The 24,908-nt window shown below is 44.3% G+C and overlaps 1 protein-coding gene across 1 annotated transcript in view; it reads right to left on the reverse strand.

Moving 5' to 3' along the window:
- Nucleotides 1–24,589, reverse strand: part of LOC115374313 (collagen alpha-6(VI) chain-like) — a 43,598-nt gene extending 19,009 nt beyond the window's left edge. Inside the window, exons 1-18 of the mRNA XM_030073170.1 lie at nucleotides 24,491–24,589; nucleotides 18,743–19,330; nucleotides 17,052–17,618; nucleotides 16,151–16,771; nucleotides 15,418–15,978; nucleotides 14,717–15,274; nucleotides 13,272–13,850; nucleotides 12,358–12,939; nucleotides 11,882–12,237; nucleotides 9,934–10,012; nucleotides 8,082–8,227; nucleotides 6,970–7,062; nucleotides 6,611–6,664; nucleotides 5,771–5,842; nucleotides 3,269–3,295; nucleotides 1,278–1,322; nucleotides 442–495; nucleotides 55–117 (exon numbers count right to left, since the gene is read on the reverse strand). Coding sequence (XP_029929030.1) covers nucleotides 55–117; nucleotides 442–495; nucleotides 1,278–1,322; nucleotides 3,269–3,295; nucleotides 5,771–5,842; nucleotides 6,611–6,664; nucleotides 6,970–7,062; nucleotides 8,082–8,227; nucleotides 9,934–10,012; nucleotides 11,882–12,237; nucleotides 12,358–12,939; nucleotides 13,272–13,850; nucleotides 14,717–15,274; nucleotides 15,418–15,978; nucleotides 16,151–16,771; nucleotides 17,052–17,618; nucleotides 18,743–19,330; nucleotides 24,491–24,566 — 5,121 coding nt within the window. The 5' untranslated portion in view covers nucleotides 24,567–24,589. The remainder of the gene's footprint in view (nucleotides 1–54; nucleotides 118–441; nucleotides 496–1,277; nucleotides 1,323–3,268; nucleotides 3,296–5,770; nucleotides 5,843–6,610; nucleotides 6,665–6,969; nucleotides 7,063–8,081; nucleotides 8,228–9,933; nucleotides 10,013–11,881; nucleotides 12,238–12,357; nucleotides 12,940–13,271; nucleotides 13,851–14,716; nucleotides 15,275–15,417; nucleotides 15,979–16,150; nucleotides 16,772–17,051; nucleotides 17,619–18,742; nucleotides 19,331–24,490) is intronic.
- Between the last annotated feature and the right edge of the window lie 319 nt (nucleotides 24,590–24,908).

The following is a 24,908-nucleotide window of genomic DNA, read 5'->3' on the forward strand; positions in this document are numbered from 1 at the left end:
CTGCTCAGCTGCAGAAACATGGAATGAGTTACTTCACCTCTGGTGGAGACTCACCGGGTCTCCTCTCAGTCCTCGCTGTCCTTTAAGCCCCGCCTCTCCTCTGGTGCCTCTGGAGCCCTGAGGATGACAAGGCAGCCTGTCAATCAACCAGCCGGAGGTCAGAGGTCACACAGTCACACCTTGTCCTGACTGCATGTCTGGGACGGGACCAAGCTGCAAACATCAAGTCAAACCATAAACAAGTGGCAGGTTCACGGGTTCAGGTCCCGTCCGGCTCGACTGGCCAGCCTCGCCCAGTGGAAGAGGAGCAGGCAGGTTTTTTTTCGCTGATGCTACACTTGCCGTTAGGACGAGGTGCTGTGAACATGTGACACTGAAAAGTACGCGAGTGTGAACAGATGATCAGTGAGAGTGAACAGTAAAGGGTTTTGATGGTTTTACTGGGTTTCCGGGGCGTCCTCGTTCTCCTGCAGCTCCGTCTGCGCCTGGCGCTCCCTGCAAACACAAAACCAGAGAAAAAAATCAACATGGAGCTGCTGACAAACCAAACTCGCCGGTTTCCTGCCTCTTGTTTCCTTGAGGAAAACACTTTAAAACATCACTAAGATCCTGAGACCATCTTCCATTTCTCCATCCGTATCTGTATATTTATAAAACTGATACTTTGGGGGTTTTTTTGGCTGCTGTTTTGTGTCTGATAAGCAGAAAGATGTTTGAGAGATGCCGTCTTATTGGTTCACGGTGTGTTCAGACCAAACACAAAGTGAAGTTTTCAAATCGTGGACTTGAATACAGGTGCAAATTTTGTTCTTGAGTTGAAATTACACAAGAAAAACTCATGCACATTTCACTTTGTCCTTCGTCATTTGGGATCTGGCAGCATATATGTGACACTTATGAGTCTGAGGGTCCTGTCTTGCATCAGAGTCCCTAAACCCGTTATTTGGGGATTTAGCATTGCGTAAGAGGTGTTCCCCCACAAAAGTTGCAATCTTGCATACCTGCCGTTATCCCTAAAACACCTGCGCTACCCGCTATATTATGCATAGGCGTGTTTTGGGCGTTACGCCAGTTAAACCAATCAGTGTGCCAGGTGTTGCCTTCAAGAGCAGGCTGCACTATCCCAAATCCTCAAACTGAAACCGGTGATGGACAGAGGAAAGTCACTGGCAAGCAAGGCGATTTTGTACTATCTCTGCCATTTTCTCAGGGGTTCAACTGAGGCTAAAGCAAGGTGGCTTTTTCGCACAGAGGGGTTTCAATGCTGATGCTCGTACCTGCTCACCGTCCACTCCGTCCAGTCCGTGCTCTCCATCGCCACCCTGCAGCAGCGGAGGGAATCGACCGTCACATTTCACCAGACCACACACCACGTTACACCACACCACACACAACACACCATGTTACACCACACACACCACGTTACACCACACAACACACCACACACCATGTTACACCACACACACCACGTTACACCACACAACACACCACACACCATGTTACACCACACACACCACGTTACACCACACAACACATCACGTTACACCACACACACCACGTTACACCACACAACACACAACACACCATGTTACACCACACAACACACCACGTTACACCACACAACACACCACGTTACACCACACACACCACGTTACACCACACAACACACCACGTTACACCACACAACACACCACGTTACAACACACCACACACCATGTTACACCACACACACCACGTTACACCACACAACACACCACGTTACACCACACACACCACGTTACACCACACAACAAACAACACACCATGTTACACCACACAACACACCACGTTACACCACACAACACACCACGTTACACCACACACACCACGTTACACCACACCACACACCACGTTACACCACACAACACACCACGTTACACCACACCACACACCACGTTACACCACACAACACACCACGTTACACCACACAACACACCACGTTACACCATGTTACACCACACAACACACCACGTTACACCACACAACACACCATGTTACACCACACAACACACCACGTTACACCACACCACACACCACGTTACACCACACACACCACGTTACAACACACCACACACCACGTTACACCACACCACACACCACATTACACACCACATTACAACACACCACACACCACGTTACACCACACAACACACCACGTTACACCACACAACACACCACGTTACACCACACAACACACCATGTTACACCACACAACACACCACGTTACACCACACCACACACCACGTTACACCACACACACCACGTTACACCACACCACGTTACACACCACATTACAACACACCACACACCACGTTACACCACACAACACACCACGTTACACCACACAACACACCACGTTACACCACACAACACACCATGTTACACCACACCACACACCACGTTACACCACACCACACACCACGTTACACCACACACACCACGTTACAACACACCACACACCACGTTACACCACACCACACACCACGTTACACACCACATTACAACACACCACACACCACGTTACACCACACAACACACCACATTACACCACACACCAGTTACACCACACAACACACCACACACCATGTTACACCACACAAAACAGCACGTTACACCACACAATACACCACGTTACACCACACCACACACCATGTTACACCACACAACACACCACACACCATGTTACACCACACAAAACAGCACGTTACACCACACCACACACCATGTTACACCACACAAAACACCACACACCACGTTACACCACACAACACACCACGTTACACCACACAACACAGCACACACCACGTTACACCACACAACACACCACGTTACACCACACAACACAGCACACACCATGTTACACCACACAACACACCACGTTACACCACACCACACACCACACAACACCACACAACACACCACGTTACACCACACCACACACCACACAACACCACACAACACACCCCACAACACCACACAACACACCACACAACACACCACGTTACACCACACAACACACCATGTTACACCACACAACACACCACACAACACACCATGTTACACCACACAACACACCACACAGTACGTTACACCACACAACACACCACGTTACACCACACACACACCACGTTACACCACACAACACACGACGTTACACCACACAACACACCACACCACATTACGTCCTCAGCTGATTATGTGTGTATCCCAGCAAGCCTGAGTCACTCACCCTGTTGCCTTGGTAACCTTGGCTGCCCTGCAGAGAGAGACGGATTTTAGCTTAAACACAGGTCACACCTGCCACACCTGTCCACTATTGGTTACTGTTAGTAGTAGCAGTTGTAGCAGTAAACGTAAGTACAGTCACAATAGGAGTAGTTGTCGTAGTAACAGCAGTCATAACAACACAGAGTCCATGGAGGCCAGCGGATATCAAACTGTCTTCTCTAGTCCACCTGCACCTCCCTCACACCTGGTCATGCCATCCAAACCCTACCTGCGCCTGACCAAAGACTCACAAACAACAGAGTCAGAGATCTGAGGTGTGTCAGAGTTACAGGTCCTATAATTTAACACTTATATTTGCACTGATGTGTGCAGATGCAGGTGCAGAGGACCGGGAGGAACATGCTGGCGGAGGGCAGCAGGACGTTTCTGAGCGGGAAGCTGACTCTGTCTTTATTTGTTTTTATTTGACTCCCTCACTCCCCACATGAAGTCAGCTGCAGAAAATCTGGGTGTTATCCTGGACTGGAACTTGAACCTGAACGTGAGCCATTAACTGAGGAACTTTTCCAAAATTAGATCAGTTCTGTCTTACAGAAACAGAGAAAAGCTTTTGTTTGAAATCTGTCATTGTTAAGCACGGCGCTTATTGCTTGAAAGGTGCTCTATAAACAAAACTCCAGCCCAGCCTCCTCTCTGGGTGGGAGCCACAAAGAAAGAAAGCAGCACAAGTTCCTTTTTTGACAGATGCGACTTCACCAGAGTCTCCTGGTCACATCGACTGTTTCTGCACTACGTGAGGATCCCACAGGATGCAGGAGACGAGCCGTTGTCCCAGTTTACCCATACAGTCACCGCCCAGTTTCCCCAGGGGGATCAATAAAGTATTTATGATTTGTGATTCTGATTCTTTGTTTTTAAATCAGTTATTGTCCCCGACCTGATGAGCGGTGAGTTGTGTGCGTCTGTTCGTCACACAGAAACTTCCACACACACGTTTGGATTTCCACTAAATCAGGTGAGCAGTTTGAGAATGAGGCGAGGAAGAGGTGCCAAACTGTTTGCAGCCATTGCCATACCAAAATCACACCATCACACTCTTGTTTAGTTGTTTTCTGTTTTAACTCAAGATAATTATCACTGATTCTTGAGAATTTGGATAAATCATGTCCCACTAAGAAAAATGCTATTTCTGCTGGAAATTTACAACATTTTAATGAATAAAAAGAATCAAGGGCATAATCAGGGGGTCCTTTGCACATTTGTAAGGTTTTTTCATAGGTTTATTTTTAATTTGTATTAATTTAATGATTATATGTTGGCCCATGCCCTACAAAACCAGTTGTCCTCGGATAGGAGATAATCATTTCAACTTGATTAAAACAACAAAAAGTAATAATTTCACTGAATAATATCTTTACCACATGAAAGAGTACATCATAATATGTATTAAAAACTACAAACGATGGGTTTTGAACAATATTTACTATTATTTTGTGGTTGCTCAAAATGTGTCCCAGATATTCGTCACCACCGTCAGATATATATTTAAAAAATAATAATAAAAAAACTACAAGGTCAATTACATTCCTGAGGATCCATTTTCAAACCTTCAGCTCTACTGCATGCTTCAAGAACGCTCAGGCTCCTGGAAGTTTGCTGTTTTCTCTTAAATCTCTTCATATTTTTGGACACTGCTACTGTCACAACCATATATTGTCAACACCGTCACTTCTGTATAAAAAATATTAGATTAGATTATGGAATAAATGTATACTTTTTAAGAAGAGGTCTGATGCAGGTAGCAACAGGGCGAAAACAAGCTGGCTAATGTGAACAACTCATGCTTATCATGTGAAAGAGCAGGTTTTTGTCTCCACCGTCAGACGTCACCACCATCAGGTTTTCTGTGTGACGGTGATGACTGAAATCTGAAAAATGTTTATAACAGAGCTCAGGATTGTTATTTTTTGTACCAAATAGTTAAATAAAGTTGTTAAGCAAGAAGCCATTGACTTGAGTGGTATAAATTTTGGAAATGTATGTTTTAATGAGGCGACTGTCACCACCGTCAGATTAGTGTCACCACCGTCAGAGGCAGTTATAATGGTTTTAAATGAAAATGCTTACAATATGTTTCTTTGGTGCTGTTGAGTTATTAAAGTAATAGTCTCTTTAATACAAAAATATGTTTTTCAAATTAAAAAAAAAACATTACGGTGACGGTGTTGACAAAAACAAAGTAGCCTAATAACTGGAAAAACCTATTTTATGAAAAAAATGCAAAATGAGGAGGTTGCACCGGTACATTGCTGAACAGCCAAGACCTTGGCCTATAATGATATACCTTCAGATTTTGTAATTTAACACACTTTTTTTTCTCAAAATTAAAACCTGTTTTATCCAAATTCCCAAGAATCAGTGTTATGTGTTACAGATTAAATGCATTATTATTACTGCTGCTGTTATTGTTCAAACTCAGACTGAAACTGAAAACAACTCTTACCTTCTGTCCTCTGGTCCCGGGGCAGCCCTGGATGCCCTGTGGTCCACTGGGTCCCGGTGCCCCTCTGTTTCCCTGCAACACATTTTGTGGTCATTCCTGTGTTGAGTGAGTTTCATCGCCTTTCACCTCACCACTGCATGAATGAATGTCCAGAATACATGAATGTTGGTTCCAGCTCACATGACTTCAGCCCTCCAAGGAAACAAGTCAGGGATCACGACATCACTGCCTCAAGGAAACAACAGTTTTTTCAGGAAAGAATTAAAAGTTTGCACAGCCTTTTTCTTAACCGTGCACTGTATCTGAGCACGAGCTGAGCAAAGGCAGACTAACTCCCTCCCGCTTTGACAAAAACACTTTGAAGAGGAGAAAACTGACCACGGCTGGTCTACACAAGCTCTTGGTTTATTTCACTACAGATAAAACTGCGACAGCATATTAGAGCCAGTGTAGGGAAGAATTACACAGCAAGATTATCATATTACTGCAAGGTTTGTGTTTGCATTTCTGATACGGAAAATTTTGACACTGCAATTTTCAAATTAAGTACAATTGAATATCAGCCCTATATCAGTAAATATCAGTAAATATCAATGATCGGTGTCCTGGATCAATAATGATGGATCTCATATTGGCCTTGGCAGATCAATACTGGTCGATCTTGTCCTGAGGCACATTTATGCTGAATCTGTCCAGCTGTGATGCACACAGCAACACTGACATCATTCATCTACAGCAGTTCCACTACCTGGTTTAATGAAGCCTAAATTGAAAAAAAAAAAAAAAAAAAATCAAATCAGCTCTCTTTAACTTTCTGGAGATAAAAAGCAGATCACTTACAGAATCTCCATCATCCCCAGGGAAGCCCAGGTGACCTTTTGCTCCAGGTGAGCCCTGCAGGAAAAACAGAAAACAAAGGAAAAAGAGGGAGAGATTGTTGTCTGCACTCATTCTATCTGAGAGTTTGGGCAGTCTGGGAGGTCAAGCTCATAGTATACAGATATTATAATATTATAATGTAAGCCTGTCAGCCTCATGAGACTGTAAAATATACAACCAGCAAACTGCTCACTCAGGAAGGCAGGAAGCCCCCGGTGCTCCATGCCGCACCTGTGTTTTTCCAGGTAACCCCCCACCCCCCCTTCTTTTTTTTTTTAATACTCTCAATATCATGTTCAATTGAAAAGGTGTTCTGTCACCTTTGGCCCCGGGGGGCCCCAAGAGCCACGGATGCCTTCATGTCCGGAGCATTTACACATGACGTTACAGCACTCCCTGTGGGCCACCGAGTCCTGCAGAGGGACAGGGAGACAACAAGAGACGGATGGATGTCAGAAGGGAGAGAGGGAGGGCAAGAAGAGATGGTGCAGAGGTCAGAAAAGTTCAAAAGGGAATCATTTGGTGTTGGGATGATGCAGTGCAACAGAAATCTGCTGTAAGCCCTGATTATAAAAGGTAAACATCAACAGCGTGCAGAGCGCCTGCTGCTGCACAGCCAGGCAGATCACACAGGGAACAACACTGCAGAATGGAGATTGCATCAATATAAGATATTTTTTTTATTTAGAAAGACTAAATAGCAAACCAGCAGTTTCACTGGCTTTAGTTCTGTTGCCAGTCGCCACTCCAAACTGACAGGAGAGCATCTCTCAAAGCAGCGATAAATGAGTAACACCAGAAAAGGCTCATTGGTACAGCTAGGTTTAAAATGTGCTTCATCTGCAGAAGTGAAATGCACAGTGTCCTGTGAGCCACTGGGACACTGCCATCTGAAGCACCACCAGTGTCGCTCACTAATGTTCAGTAATGTCCAGTAATTCTTTTTTTTCAGAGTTAACAGAAAGATGATAGAATACAGAACTACATGAAACTGAAGTATTTCAGTTATTTCGTCTGCACTAACTGAGCCACTGAAGATTCTTCCTGTTTGTCCAAGTTCAACTCTGCCGTCAGAAATCTCCTCCACAAAGGAAGTGACCACATCAAACTGAACTCTGCAATAAAAACAAAAGTGTCTCCTGAAATGCAGAGAGCAAGCACTCTGTCCACCAGCCATCCACACACTAACAAGACCTTTAGCTCACTGAACTCACAGCAGGGGATTTCTGCATAATGAAGACCCTCCAACCAAAAAATACAGAGTTTTGCTTTGTAGCCACGGGGTGCCAAACAAGAGCAACTTTAAGTTTCTCCACAAATGAATCCCATGACATTTTGATAATTTAGATGACAATGTTTGTTGGACAGAGCAGTCTCCTGAAAAAATGCAAGTTGCTCCACCACTTGGTAGTAAAGAGCATGAAGTACTCACAATCTGCTTGAGAATGGTGCTGCCAACACTCTGCATGCCGATGCTGAGAGGAAGCTTGTAGCCGAAACCTCGACCAAACTCCACCATTTGGAGCTGACTGGCATCGTGGACTCCCTCCAGTGCGACAGTCAGCAGAGCGTGGACTCCTGCACAAAATCACACACACACACACACACACACACACACACACACACACACACACACACACACACACACACACACATTTACTTCATGTAAGCTGAAGCTGAACCATTCACTCTTGACCCCTTGTGACATAACAACTGTCATTCACTCCTGGAGTCAGGTGACACTGACAAGGCGGTCAGAGAGGAGCACTAACAAGCCAGCGACCTGGAGAACGAGCCCACAGGTGAAGCAGCTGGGAGGCCCCACCTGTCTATCAGAGCTGAAGGAGAGAAACGTCCTCAAGAACGTCCAGACAGTCCAGCTGAGCTCCATTCAGCACTGTGTGGAGAACGAGAAGCTGGAGGACCGAGAACCTCCACAGACACAGTCTAGTGTCTGTAGTTCAAACTCTTTCATGCTCTTATTAATTTTTAATAAGCCACAGACCCTCATTTGAAGTGATTTTTGTTCTATAGGGACCCTAAATATGGAGAGATATTTTGGATTGGTGTTAAATATCTACGGCTTTCACAAGCATTTAAACACAAGAAATCTCATGTTGATTAAGCATCACTGATGATATTGAAATACATATACCGTTTTAATAATTATAAATATAAATGTGCTTCAAACTGTTTGAAGCCACATTATTCTGCAAAATTACTTCCAGTGGTCTTGGTTGGTCCAGGATTTAAGGCAGAGGTGTCAAACTCATGCCATGAAGGGCCCAGAGGTTTTCACTCCAACCAAAACCTCCAGCAGATGAGTTCACTGTGGCTTCAAACCAGTATAAACAAAATCTTTAGCATTATCAATCATGGAATGAGCCTTCAAATATGCATTCATGCTATGCAAAAGTCAAAAAATAAAAACAGTGACACTGGTGATATTTGCCTGATGCGTCGTGCTTGCTCTGATTTCCTCAGCAGAGCACAGCAGCCTCACCACTTGCTCTTGCTTCGGCTTGGCTTCAGAGTGTTAGCAAGCACTTCCTGGATACTGTCAGAGCTGCCCTGTTACACCTACCCAGGTGGATCTCCGGGCTCATTGGCACACATGAGAGGAATAACTTGCAGCGCATATCTGAGACAGATCTGCAATAATAACATCATTATTTTAAGGTTTGGGTCTTGTCTAGTGTGACATAAGCAGAGGATGAGGATGTCCTGGACCCCCAAGCTGACGCCCATGAGGCCCCAGGCCCCCACTGGAAGTGACTGGTCTGAAAATATGTTTTGGTTTGTCTACATTATAGAATTGTCCAGGTGTCAAATAAATTCAAAATGGTGAGACTGAAACATAACATTAAAACACTGACTCCTACATATTTTTGTCTTGTGTATTAACTCTTTGAAACCTGAGACAATTCACTGGATTTCTTTCAAAAACATGCAGTGAGTATTAAAGAAAACATGAAAATTGGCAAAAATACACACACACACACACACACACACACACACACACACATATAGATTTTAAAAAATGCCGAGGAACCTGTAATGATTAAAATTTTACATTAAAGGGTCAGATCACTGATGGTGGATCAGTTACATCTAAAGGCCTCTGAACACAGCCTGAGCCTGTGTTTCACAAACTGTTCCTCATTTCACTGAGGACCCCCTGGAAGTGGAACCCATAATGAGAACCACTGGTCTATATGTTTCTTTGACAGAATATACAGTGAAACTAAGCATTTTGTAAACCCCGTGCACCACCCACTTCTCACCTGATTTGCGTAGAAGTTCTGATTGTTCCTCCAGTTTCATCACATCTTCATCAAGTCCATCTGAGAAGATCACCAGCACCTGATGGAACAGGTTGCTCACATGTTTAGACTGTAAATCTAAAAAGTTTGGAGATGACGTCACATGTTATTTCAACAAAACCTTTAGATATCCCAACAACATTCTTGTGTATGACCAGGGAGCTGGTTGGTGAGTCTTCCTCTCTCCTGTTTTTATCGTTGCCCATGTCCATGACACTGAAGAAAACCTTTGAGGTGGTATACACACTTTTATAATCCATGTATCAAAGCCCACAAGGAGTTCTTTGCTGTGGAAATTACTAGAGAGCACAGCCCCCCCGCCCTTAAATGTCACTTGTATTGACTCTAAAGTGATCACCTCATATGAGCTTTTGAATAATAATCCTGCCTGTGTTGACCTTATAGGGGAGATCTGCACATTATCAGAGCATTCTATGTTAATAATTACATTAAAAATTAATGAGTCCCTTTACAGCTTGCTCATTAAGGACGTCAAAGAGGGCTTCACGATATCGGACCTTTTTTCTCATTCCCCATTTCCAAACCTCCACATCAGCCCCCTCGGGACCACGACCAAGAAATATTCCAGAAACAAGCAAATCATCATTGATCTTTCAGCACCTCACGGCAGTACCATTTCCAACATTATAGCTTGATCACCAGTGCTTTCAAAGTTCTTCCAATCCACCCCCACTTCTGGCATTTCTTCAGCACCTGCTGGTGAGGTTCATATTATTTCTACTGTGAGGCTCACCTTTGGTTACAAAAGTTGCCCTAAGCTCTTTGACACCCTATCAAAATCCCTATGCTGGAATTTGTCCAACAGCTGCAAGATTCCATACCTTGTCTATCTTTTGGATGATGTCCTCATCATTTCCCCTCCATAATCACCACCTGCTTCCAGTCTGGTCACTCCAACTTTCTTTTCTCTGAACTTTGGGTTCCACTGTCTGCAGAGAAAACGGAGGGTACCTCCACATCCCTTGAGTTTACCTTTGGCATAGATCTGTTATCACCCCAGTCACCAAGCCCAACCTAATCCACCTTCTGATCTTGAATTTCCTTCTCACCTCATGCTGCACCAAATGCCTATTCCTTTCCATCCTAGGCCACCTCAACTTTTTCCTACTCATCATTCCCCAAAGTTGAGCATTCACCTCTCACCTCCTATCACTTGCTTCTTCTGTTCCATCACTCCCAGTCTCCACCTCTCTGGCCAATTCAAACCTTGCCAAACTCTGCCTGTAGCTCAACCTTCCAGCCATCTACAGTGACCAACTGAATTACCCACATGACATCCAGCTGCACAGCAGAATTCCCCACTTAAGCTAGCCAATCAATGCCAGAGGTCTAGAAGTTTGGCCCCATATGCAAATATCTACCCAACTCAATTTTCTCCATATTCAGCACTGATGTTCAATCTGTAAATCCTGCCCTAATACACCCAATCATCAACTCCCAGAACTCCATAATTTACAGCCTATCACCCACAACCCTCTCATCATACTGAACAGCTTGGAAGAGTTTCCGTTGCTTTCAAAACCAGCATATCCTTCCTGTCATTCAACCTTGTCACCACGGCCTGTTTCATAACTTATGCTGATTTCATGAGAGGACTTCACCACCTAGAACTAACTCAAAATCCTCACCACTGTTGTTTCACTGCCGACTTGCTGTTGGTCTGCATCCACACTATTTGCTTTGGATACAGCATTCCTCACACTGCTCAAACTTTAGAAGCTATGTTCTTGCTTGCATTTTTCAGTTTTCTGAGATGCTCCAACTACCACGACAGACTCCTGCAATAGCATTCCAGAACACCTAATACAACTCACGGGCTGTTGGTCCTCCCAAGCGTATGCAGTGTATGTAATTATGTATTGGATACTGTTGTGTCTGTGAGACTCACCTTCACCCCAGCCCTGGACTCTACCCTGAACTTGTTCCTGAAGGACTGCAGCAGAGCTGTGTTGAAGTAGGTGGCCTCAGACATCTGCAGATTCATGACCTTCTTCAACACATTCTCATTGTATTCCTCAAAGTTGAAGTCATACAGAAATTGTCCGTCCCGGCTGACTACTCGGAAGGCAATGTTGGGCTTGATGGGTGTGGTTCCAGTGCAGCACAGACCCTGCATGCTAGAAACGTAGTCGACGATCTCTGGCAGGAATCTCTCGAGCTTCAACTGTCCACTCACCAGGAGCTGACCAGGAGCTCCAGACCTTTGAGAAATATCGAATCCCATGGCGATATCAACGCTGCAGTCTACATGAGACAAATGAATTAATAATTGGAAAATAAATCACTGGTAATTATTCAGAGAGATAAAGAAGACAGAAAGTGGAGGAAACACACAGAGAGACAAAGTAAGACTTCTAAGCTCACCAGATGGGACTGATGGTGGTGGTTTGGATTTGCAAATGGTATCATCCACTTTTTGCTTGATGTTTACCAAGCTGTCAAAGTTTTGCACAGTGAATAGCTTCTCTGGGTTTCCAGTAATCTGCAGGAGCTCCAGATCCTGGACGTCTCCGATGCCGATTGCAAACACCTCAATACCAAAAGCTCTGAGGTCGTTGGCTGCATCCTCCACGTCATCCTGCGAGGCACCATCTGTGATGAGTATGAGATTCTGAGAAATTCCCTCAGCAATACGGCTACCTCGCGATGCTTGGAAATAGTCCCGGATGAATTTCAGAGCTTGTCCAATGTTGGTGCCTCCGCGAAGCTGCCGCATGTTGAGGATGTGTTTGTTCACCTCCTCCTCGGTGTAGTATTCATTGAGGTAAAACTCCTTCTGAGGAGAGCTGCTGAATTGTGCGACTCCGACACGCACAAACTCCTCACTAACTTTGAAGCTGGTGACCAGTTCTGTCGCAAAGGTCTTCATGATGGTATAGTTGCCCGAGGTGATGCTGCCTGACTGATCAAGCAACATGACCAGGTCGGCTTTCTGTTTCTCACAAGCTGCCAAAGCAAAGCATGGGAAGGTCATTAAAATTTCTACAAATAAGTAAAGGTACCATAAAATAACTGACTGATATTTTTCTTTAGTATGCCTCTTTATTTATCTAATCTATCATCAAAATGGGCGTTACTTGAGAAACAAGCTTTTTTCACAAAACATTTATAGTAAATACAATGTAGTAAAAATTGCAAAATTGGAAAAAATAATTTAACCATGAACCTTCACACCCTAACTATTCATTTTCTCACAAATCCCACAATCTTTCTCATTCATGCAGAAAGTGCTATATTTGAGTTTTGCAACTGCAACAGATTTCTCTTTTGTCTCTTACCTGGCTTGGCAGTATTGCAGAGGACATGAGTAATATTCTGGTACAGAGTTTCCAGGACTTTGAAATTGTCCACGTAGAAGACCCTAGATGTGTCTCCACCAGCCATGATCTCCAGCTGATCCCTCTTGGCTCCTTCCACTCCAATACTGATTACACTCACCCCGTTGTCTCGCAGGGCCTTTGATGGCTCACGCAGGTTGTAACGGTCTGTAGCGTCACCATCTGTGATCACCATTAGAATCTGAGGAACCTTTTGAGCCGCTCTGCCACCATGTTGAGCACCAAAGAACTGTAAGGAATACTCCAGAGCCTTGCCTGTGTAGGTGTCCCCATCTGGTGACTTCAGTGCTGCTATGGCTTTAAGAATTTCTCTTTTTGAGGAACACTTCTCTAGGGTGAACATGGATTTCGGGTCATTGGAGAAGAGAATTATTCCAAACCGAGTCAGCTTCTCACCGACGATGGTTTGATTCACCATCGACTCCATAAATTTGAGCATACTTCTGAATTTGTCGTGGGTTATGCTGGTGGAGCCATCCACCAGGAAAATAATGTCAGCTACTTCTGTCTTCTTACAATCTGGTTGAAGAATAAGGACACAGGGAAAAGGGGTAGAAGAGAAGCAAAGGTGAGGAATCAGAAGTATGTTTTTTATGGCAATGAATCAGAAAATAAGTGAATTAACTTTTACTGCTCGTGCGCATTCAGTTGTGCACGAGCAGTGCAGTAGTACAACCCTTTTGAACCAGGCGCTGTGAACAACCAGCCTTTTTCTGCCATTAAATTAGTGAAAAGTGGACACACCCTAAATGCACCTGCACCATGCTCTGCAGACTGTAAGCTAAGATTGTTCAAACAAAGCCCAAAGAGTTCAACTAAAACTGCAAAACACTCAAAGCTATGCTCCTTAATTTTCTCCCCTAATCCCTCAAAGCGGTATACATATCTTTATAATTTCTTAATTGCACTTAATAGATGGACATAGACAAAGACTATGTCAGGACTTTTCTTTTTTCCACAGTAAGACAAGGCCAGGGTGATGTGACCCTTTTTGTACTCTCAGTCAACATCTGTTATGAAAGCAGTTGTGGAAACTTCAGTCCAAATGCAAACAAGAAACTTCCACTTTAACATGTGTTTATCAGTCATGCTGCATTAACATCAGTAAATTCTGTTTTTTGTTTCTTTTTTAAAAAAAATCTCACATTTCAATCAAAACATCAAAATCTCATATATCTGCAAGGGGTTGGTAATTAATCTCAATAAGCCAACAATTACTCACCAGGCTGCAAAATTGACTTTCTACCTCAGAATGTGCTTTGATGCAAAGACTCAACATCAGAGTTTCAAGACACTCCCAATTCCATGCTTGATACAGGTGGATGTAAATCTTTCAGTGAAGTGAACACATTAATATTTTTTAAAAAATCCCAATCTGGTCTCACCTCTGCCAGAATCACAGATCTCCATGGCCACCTCGCTTTCCAGGTCCTTCAGTGCATCAAAGTCCCTCTCAGAGTAGACCCTGTCCTGGGAACCACTAATCTCCAGCAGCTGAGTGGTGTTGGCGTTCACCACCCCGATGGCATAGATCACAACCCCCTTGGCCCTCAGAGCCTCAGCAGGCCTTTTGACCTCGTCTGTGGCCTCGCCGTCTGTTATCACTATAAGCCTCTGCCTTAGGTCTTCACGGCCTCCTTGGGTTGCACTGAAATACTGTGAAACAGCAGTAATGGCAGCGCCTGTGTGCGTGCCTCCACCCATCTGCCTCATAGCATCGATGGCTTTCCACATGTTGTCTTTGTCATAGTAATGGTTCAGAGGGAATTGCAGCATTTGTTCGGTGCTGAACTGCATGATGCCGATGTGCACGTCATTCTGCCCGACATTAGACTTGGTGACAACTGAATTCATGAAGTCTTTCATTTTCTGGTAGTCTCCTGGGTTGATGCTGCCGGAGCTGTCAATCAGGAAGAGGAGGTCACTTGGTATGTCTTTGCAAGCTGTGGGCAGAGTAAGTTATTAGACGTCTATTATAATAATTACTATACACTGGCATCTTTATGGCGTATAACTCTGAACTGACATGACCACGTACATAATGAATGTGCCTGAAAGATAAGAATAAAAACTCAGATTCCCTTACCGTCTTGAGAACAGATGTCTGTGACAATGTCATCTTTGATTGGCTTCAGGCCATCAAAATCATTGACAAAGAATTTCTTCTCAGGGGTGCCTGCAATCTGTACTAACTCAGCTTCATTTGCATCTTTCACCCCAATGGCATAGATGATGACGCCCTGTGCCCTCAGTTTCTCTGCAGGAACCTTGACCTTGTCGGAAGACTTCCCATCAGTGATGACAACCAGGTACTCAGGGACTTTGTGACCTCGCGAACGCATTGCTCTTTCAAAGATGGGACCCATGAATGACAGAGCTGCTCCCGTGTTCGTCACACCTCCTTCGTGGCTAATGTTCTCCACTGCCTTTTTCAGTGACTTGGCATCTGAGTAGGTTGTCAGGTTAAATTCCAGGTTTGGTGAAGATGCATATTTTGCTACACCCACACGGATGTGTTGCTTCCCAATATGGAAGGTATCAAGAAACTCAGTTATGAACTTCTTCATGTCACTGAAGTCCTTGGGCTGAATGCTAGTGGAGTGGTCGATCAGGAAGAAGATATCTGCTTCATCTGTTTGTATACAGCCTGGAATGAAAGGGAAAGGAAGAATGTTGCATAAGATTCTATTAGTCATACATTCCATTCAAGTAATAATAATATCCTTAAATTTTGACTCTACAGTATGTTGTAAATAATAAAGTTTGCTTAAATTCAAGTGACTGCAGCCTCTATTAAAACAAACATACAGAACACAAACCTTCTTTGATGCCTGTTCTCCTTGTGTTGATTGTGATTGCTTGGCGTATGATGTTGTAGCACAGAATCTTCTGCAGGCTCTGCTGCAGGGTTTTCAGCTTGGCAAAACGGCCCACAGTAAACACATGCTTCTTTGAGGGATAAGATGCCATCTGCTCCAGCTCAGTCTTGTTGGCATCTTTGATCCCTACAGCGTACACTGTAACACCAGCTCGACGGAGATCAGCAGCTTCTTGGCTCACAGCATCCTGGGATTTGCCGTCTGTGATCACCACTGCCACCTGCTGGACGCCCTGGCGTTTCCTGCTGCCTCTCTCCTTGATGAACACTCTCTCCCGAGCAAACTTCAAGGCAGCTCCCGTGTTGGTACCACCTCCACGGTAAGGCAGGATCTTGATGAACTGAAGGGTCTCACTCTTGTCTTTGAAGGTGTTGAGGTAGACCTGTGCTGTGGGCCGATCATTGTATGTGACAATGCCCACTCGAACTCTCTGTTGGCTGATCTCCAGGCCGTCCACAATCTTACACAGGAATGAACGTATCAGCTGGAAATTGGGAGTTGTGATGCTTCCCGACTCATCAACGATGAACACAATGTCTGCCAGTGTGGCTAATTCGCAACCTGAAAGAGTATAATCACTGGTTAGGGGCACATTTAATACCAATTTACTCCATCCTGTCCACTGTTCACGCTCTTAGATATCACTGAAGATGAAGAATAGTCATTTAGTCATTTAATCTGGTTTATTGTCTATTCTGTATGATGGTAAAGTTAAAATTGAATATAGATTGTGGATATACTGTGGGAATTTTTTTTTTTTTTTAAAGCTTTTGGGTTAATTGATTTCATATTGGTCCATAATCAAGTGAATAATCACTGATAATAAAGAAAACCCTCTCACCTCCAGTAGGGATCAACTCTTGTTCAATCTCAAAGGCAGACTTCAAAGCAGGCACAATGTTGGTAGACTGGTATATGTATGGAGCAGTGGCTATTACTTTCGTTTCATTCAATGATGCAGAACCTAGGCCGATCCCAACCACTATTACCCCTTCTGACTTCACCAATCGAGATTCCTTAAACACTGCATCAGTCGAATCTCCTCCAGACACAACAACCAGGAACTGGCGGAAGCCTTGGTCTTCTCTGCCACCCGCATCACTGGTGAATAACTGAGTGCTGGCATACTCCAAAGCTCTACCCAGGTTACGTGGCTCATTAGGTTGCAGTTGACGCAGTTGAAAGCGCCGGACAGCAGCTGAGATTTCCTCTTTGGTTTTGTAAGCGTTGAGGAGAAATTCAGCTTTGGGTTCTTGGCCAAACTGGGCCAAACCAATGCGGTGGGCGGAGACTCCGACATCAAGTTGGTTGACCAGCCGGGCAAGGAGGGTTCTGGTCTGTTGGAAGTCTTGCTGACTCAGGCTATTATCCACCAGGAAGAAAATGTCTGCAAACCTTTCAACCAAGGCTGAAAAAATCATGAACAACACAACAATTCAAACAAACACAAAAACAAACCGAACAATCACTACTTTACCGAATAAGTTTGTTTTGTGACCAACAATGACTGTTTACTTGCCAAAGCCGATGGAAGAGTGGCCAAATTTACCAGCCACATTTACTATTTTATCAGCCGATCTAACTCTCACATTGGAATGATGGCTGGCGAAGTGTCCAGTTGACTAATTCACTGGCCATAGAAAACATTTACCAGTACAATTAATCTGATGGTTCCACTAGAGCTACCTGCCATCCATCTATTCACCCATCCATCCATCCATACATCTATCCTTACATTCGTCTTCCTCATTCCCGTCTTTCCATTATCTACCTGCCTCGCATGTCTCTTTTTCCAGCTCTGTCATCGTCTGTTAAAGTAAAGTAAAATTGATTTTTACTAGCAAATATAAATTTAATTGTGAATCCCCCATTCTTAATGTTTTTAACTCAAAGGATAATCCTTGCCATCTTCATATAAATACATGTTTGTTTTGCAACTTTCGACTCCATCATTTACTGATGCAACAACACACTAGAGATTAAAACAAAATCCGGTTCATGAAAGCTTTTACATTTGCTGTTCTCAACGCCCAGTGTTTGGCAAGGAACTGATGCATTTTACATTTTCTATTTGTGTGGAATATTTATATATATGGAAGAAGAACTGGGTAGTTGACATGAGCAGCGCCAGACACCATGACTGGCGATGAAAAGACATCACAGTACTGGACACATTGTTTGACTGACAGATGATCAGGTTGGGTTTCCATTACGCTGCCAAACTGTGCCAATCTCCTTTGATCTGACATCAGATGTGACGGGACAGTCGATATGGAGATAAGTTTATGTGCTGATTGAGATAGTAGTATTGAATAATAGCCCAAAGTAACTTACAACCACGTATAAGAACACCCTACCAGAAGAATTAAACTGTCACCACCTCTAAAGATACTCATTTGTGTCATTGTAAAAAATCCATTTCCTCCTCCTACGACATTGATATCATTCCTATTGATGTTTGTATCCGTTTACTGTTAAAGGTAGCTAAACTGAAAAACATTCTACTATGTTACCCATACTTCTTTGTCTTACCTTGCCTCTGGTCCTCCATGGAGACACACACTGTTTGTAGAAGACTGTCAATCAGCCTCTGCAGAGCCTGGTAGTTATCGATACTGAACAGGAAACGCTCATGGGGCCGGTTGGTGATGTTCTGGAGTGTCACCATGTCGGCCGTTCCCACCCCGATGCCAAAAATAATGACTCCCTGCTTCCTCAGTTGCTGGGTGGGTGCTATCACGTCGTCCTCAGACTCCCCATCCGTGATGACGATGGCAATCTGAGGAACCCGCTGGTTGATGCGGCTTCCAGCCTGTGCAGTGAAATATTGCGTCTCCAGGAAGGAAATGGCCTTCCCTGTTTCCGTGCCTCCCATTCGGTAGGGCAGGTTGTCCACTTGGGCCAGCAGAGATTGTTTATCCATGTGATCCTTCAGCAGGAACTCCTGGTGAGGCTCATTGCTGTACTGTGCCAAGCCAACCCGAACTTTGTCAGCACCGATGTCCAGACCCTCAATGAATTTGCGAAGGAACTGTCGCACCTCCTGAAAGTTATCGATGCCGATGCTGGAGGAGCCATCAACCAGGAAGACGATGTCAGCCACAGTGGCGTTGGCACATTCTGGACAGGAGAGAGAAGACGGTCAACATCTGCAGGGGCAACCTCAACAACATTCACTGCATGTATGTGTGTGTGTACTCACCAAAAACACTTATTTGGTTACATGATGTATGTTCATGTTGTTAATACGGTAATGAAATATTCTATTGAAAAGGTTTAAATTGTTTCCAATTTCCAAAATATTACATTTTACCATTTGCCATCGATCCCTGGCCTTATGTAAATCAACATCATCACTCTGTGTGTGTTTGTGTGTGTGTGTGTTTGTGTGTGTGTGTGTGTGTGTGTGTGTGTGCGTGTGCATGTGTGTGTGTTTGACACATTTAGTACTGATTCCATTGCAGCATTTGTTTCCACATGCTGATCAGATGTGTTAGATGTAAAATAAATAAATAAATAAATACATAAATAAAAAAAAAAAATAATAAAAAATGCTCAGTTTTAGTTTTTGGAGAGAAAATTCAATTATCTCTTAGAAATTATTCTAACAGATAATTTAATGTAATCCATTTTAGATAATGAAATGACCTAAAATGGATTATGGTGCTTGGCAACAAATCAAGAGTTGCCAGCCAAATGAAGAAGCAAGCTTGTGATGAGAAGGCTTCTGGTTTGAAAACCTTGTATGGCTTTGAAAAAATGGAAAAGTGAACCAATTGGAGCTGTCTCCTCCCATCTATGATCAGTGGCCCTTTGAGCAAGGCCCACATAGAGTGACTGTGGGGAACTGTCAGAATGCTAGCCACGGCTCTAAATGTCTCAATGTGTTCTTCCATGGCACGAGGGTCATGAGAACGTCTTAGCATTTTAGGGGGATTGTGTTGGTCAAGGTAGTTTGCCCTTCACTTTGGTCAGTTTGGACATGGTATTCAAGAAAATTCTGAATTCTTACTCTGACACCGCCCTGATGTATTAGTACCTAAATTTGATCGCTGCATCACCGCGACGTTTGCGGTATTACCCATGTTACCTTGAGCAGATAAGAGGAGTTGTCGTTTGGCTTCCTCCACCGCGGTGCACAGAGTCTGGATGACGCTCTGAGAAATCCCCTGCAGCGCCGCAAAGTCAGACACACTGTAGATATACTGGTCATGCGGCTCATTGGCTATCTCCCTCAGCTGGGCTTCATCTGCATCTTTGATTCCGATTGCGTACAAAATAATCCCCCTGCTCTTCAGCTGCTGGGCGTGGGGCTCCACATTGTCCTGTGACTGTCCGTCGGTGATCACCACAGCAATCTGCGGCACACCGTAGCGGGCTCTGCTTCCGGCTCCTTCCACAAAGTGCACGGTCAGCATGAAATCCAAGCCCAGCCCTGTCTGAGTCCCACCACCCTTATATGGCAGGTTGCTGATATACTGAAGAATGTCTTCCTTGCTCTGGTAGGTGTTGAGCAGGAACTCAGTACGCGGTGTGTTGCTGTACTGGACCAGGCCGATGCGGACGTGGTTGGGCCCAACGTCGAAGCTGTTGACCAGCGTATAAAGAAACCGATGGTGCCGATGCTCCACGAGCCGTCCACCAAGAAGACGATGTCAGCCACTGCCTCCTGCGTGCAGACTGGGAGGGAGGGGAGAGCAGCATCCGTCAGCTCACAGACGGGCTCTGCAAGATGAGGAGCTGCAGGCTGATGCTGTGAAAACCACTTACCACCCAGGTGGTTCCTGGTTCTTACAAGATTTCCAGGAGCGCAAAAGTGTCAGCATGATCTGAAACTACAACAGGCGGGTGGTGTGCGTTTGTGCAGGCCAAGGGGGTGGGGGAGAACTGCTTGTTTAAAGGACATTGATGGTTTTTTGGATGGGAGCAGGGATATAGGGCCCTATCTTGCCACCCGCTACCCGCTGCCACTACCCGCTATCCGCAAATTGCGGATTTAGGAACTTCCGCTATCCCTAAACGGTATCTTGCGCCACCCGCTACCTGCTATCCGTTATGCTGACTCTGTCATTTGCGCCTGGAAGTGTGTCCGTGGGCGTGTTTCATGCGCTATCCCTAAAATTGCTATCTTGCGCACACACTTTAGGGCTATCCCTAAAGTTTGGGCTGTTAGGAGAGCGCGCCCAGGCGGCTTCAATGCGCGCCCCGACGGAGCCTCGCCACGCACACGGTCGGACTGATACCGGGACGCCGCCGGAATGGACTGAGTATATTACTCATATAGACTGTTTAGAGGAAAGACTGTTTTAATTGGACACTTACGCCAGCACGTTTTATTGTTTTATCATAAGCCAGTAGCTGTGCTATATTTTTATTTTTAATATTTTATTTGCCCAATCTACCTTGTCAATAAATTAGTTTACACATAGTTCCACCTCTGCCTCTTGTGTGTGTGTGGTGTGACCCGGGGATTTTACTCAATCAGTACAACCTTGTGACACGTCCACTTGGACACATGTGGCTCCACCTCCCGAATTAACTCGCCTATAATATAATATATAATATGTATATATATGTAAAGCCAACTTGCTTTAGACTCAGTAGAACCCCTGATAAAATCTACCTCCCTCTCTCCATCGCGGGTTTAGGATTTAGGATTTAGGATAGTGCAGCCTGCCCTTAAAGGCAATGGCACCTGGCACACTGATTGGTTTAACTGGCGTAACGCCCAAAACACGCCTATGCATAATATAGCGGGTAGCGCAGGTGTTTTGCGGATAGCGGGAGGTGCACAAGATAGCAACTTTTACGAGGGAACGCCTCTTGAGCAACCCTAAATCCGCAAATAATGGGTTTAGGGAGTCTGGCGCAAGATAGGGCCCATAGTGCCAAAAGCACTTACCTCCAGAGTTGATCTTAGGAGCATTCCAGAGATGCAAAAGCGTGAGAGGAATACAGAAAGAAGTGGCGGTTTACACCTGCTTTTCCACCAACAGTGTTCACAGTGCAGATGGAGGTAGACAGGCTAGTTCCTGTTCAGGTTGGTGACTGGAATGAACCAGCAACCATCCTTTCTGCTCTCTTTGCCGTCAGGAAGTGTTGATCATCAGCTACAAAACTTTATGTTCCTTAAATGACTGGTGACCAGTGCCATGATGCCCATTAAACACCTGGGGCCTCATGTACAAAGATTTGCGTGGATTTCCTACTGAAAAATGGCGTACGCTTAAATCCAGAAAACGTCATACGTACAAAAAAATCCAGATGTATCAATCTGTGCATACACATGAATCCAAGCACATTTCCTTTGAACATCCGAATCAACATGGAATTGCCCACATGTTGGAGTACCTGACCCCTCCCTATCCACACCTCCATTTGAATATGCAAATCATATTTAAATGAGCCCAGCACCTGAGATTGCCCTCTCTGCATGATCAGAAAACTACAACCCTTAACATAAATAAGATGGAAAAAGGAGAAATGTCACGGAAAGTGAATGAGAGAAGCTCCTCAATGAAGTGTAGGCGCGCAAAAATGTACTGTTTGGCACGTTGTCCAACACGCAAGAGGAGTGAGTGGGAGAGTGTGTGGGAGGCTTTGTACATGAGGCCCCTGGCGATCAGAGCCATGATGCTCATTAAACACCAGGGGCCTCATGTACAAAGGGTGCATATGCACAAAAACGCGGCGTACGTCCTTTTCCACGGCAAAGTTCAGATGTATCAAGAGTGAAATGACTGGGGAAATGTGCGGTGCCTCACGCCAACTTCATGGCTGGCGTATGCATGTTTCTACAGCTATTGATCCTTTGGCGACACTTTTCTAATGTAATTGGAGCTATTGACTGCACATACATTGCTATAAAAGCACCATCACAGGTAAATTTGTTTATGTCAACAGGAAGCATTTTCAATCGATCAATATTCAGATCATATGTGATGCGTAAATGCAATTAACCAACATTGTGGCGAGGTGGCCTGGTTCAACGCAAGATTCACACATTCTGAGGGAACAGACTACAAGCTGGGACTGTGCGCGATGGGTGGCTTCTTTGTGAGTAAATAATTTGTTCATTTAAATTGTCCTAATATTAAGCCCCCTCATGCGCATTGAGCATGTGCGCCTCCAAATACGATCCTGTCTTCACAGCATCAGTACAAATCTGTGGTTCAAGTTAGTGACTTGCTGTTTTTTGCTGGCTAAACTACAGCTCCAGAGCTTTCTGACAGGCCCCTTGTCTTTGTGTGTTAAGTGCTCATGTCAATAAACCCGTGCGTAAAGTGTAAAATGTCTTAATCAGCCTCACCTTTCCCCAAGCACACTTCTGCATTCATTTACAACATGATCCGTGTAAGTGATGTATAAAATTAACAAGCAATTAATGAATACACATCCTACCTGGGAGGCCATTTGGGCCCGGCAACATTTGATTTCAACAATATAAAAGAGGCAAGGACACAGAATTCACTTATTCACCAATGCATTTAATTCAGTGTGTGTGTATGCCTTTCTGACCCAACAGCATTGACAGCCCCACACACACTCTCCCACTCACTCCTCTTGCGTTTTGTGTTGATGCCAGAGGACAGCGTGCTAAACAGTACATTTTTGCGCACTTCCACTTCAGTGAAGAACGTCTGCAATTCACATTTCATGAAATTTCTCTTTTTTCCGTCTTATTCATGTTGAGGTTGTAGTTTTCTGATCATGCAGAGAATGGAATCTCAGGTGGCTGGCTCATTTAAATATGATTTGCATATTTAAATTTAAAGGGGTCAGGTATTCCAACATGTACGCTCAATTCCACGTTGATTCTGATGTGCAAAGAAAATGTGCTTGGATTCATGTGTACACAAAGATACATCTGGATTTTTTGTGTGCGTACTATGTATTCTGGATTTAAGCATCGGCCGTTTTTCAGTAGGAAATCCACGCAAGTCTTTGTACATGAGGCCCCTGGTGATGAGTGCCATGATGCCCATTATTGCGTGTTATAGCGAAACACTTTAATGCTTCATTCATGCAGGGTTAGTAGGCTTATTAGTGTTCTTTGGGTGCTCAAAATGAACATGAACCATATGACTCACCGCTCCATTCTGTAGTTTAACGCCCATTGTGTGTGTGTGTGTGTGTGTGTGTGTGTGTGTGTGTGTGTGTGTGTGTGTTTTCTGCATGCCATCATGTAGATGTGTGCCTGTGCATTTGGATGCATTTCTGTGTTTAAACTGCTTTAGATGGTTATACAGATGTTGATGTACTAATTCTAATCATACCCACCTGTTCTCTGTGCAGTGTTGCCATAGAAACACGCTGCTATGATGAGGCTGAAAAAAAGGCCTCGCCTCCCCTCCATGCTGCAATGGCTCTTAAGTTTCCCTGTACCTGTAACACAGGGACAGTCCACAAGAAAGGTGTGCCACTTGCTGTCTCATTGCAACAGTGCCATACATAGATACCATTATATGCAGATGACCTTCTTCTGTTCATTAGCAATCCTGTGACATCGATACCATCTATCCAGTGTAAATTAGATCAGTTTGGGAAATTGTCAGGTTACAAATTTGGAGACACACAACTTACACCTTGTCAACTCTGCTGTTCAATACACTGCTTTCTCTTTGAGGAGAGTGAGCTCCCACTTTAAATACCTTGGCATAGTGGTTCCTTGATCCTTTAATCATCTTCTTAAACTTAA

This window comes from Myripristis murdjan, chromosome 16 (genome assembly GCF_902150065.1).
Source record: "Myripristis murdjan chromosome 16, fMyrMur1.1, whole genome shotgun sequence".
Classification (NCBI taxonomy): domain Eukaryota; kingdom Metazoa; phylum Chordata; class Actinopteri; order Holocentriformes; family Holocentridae; genus Myripristis; species Myripristis murdjan.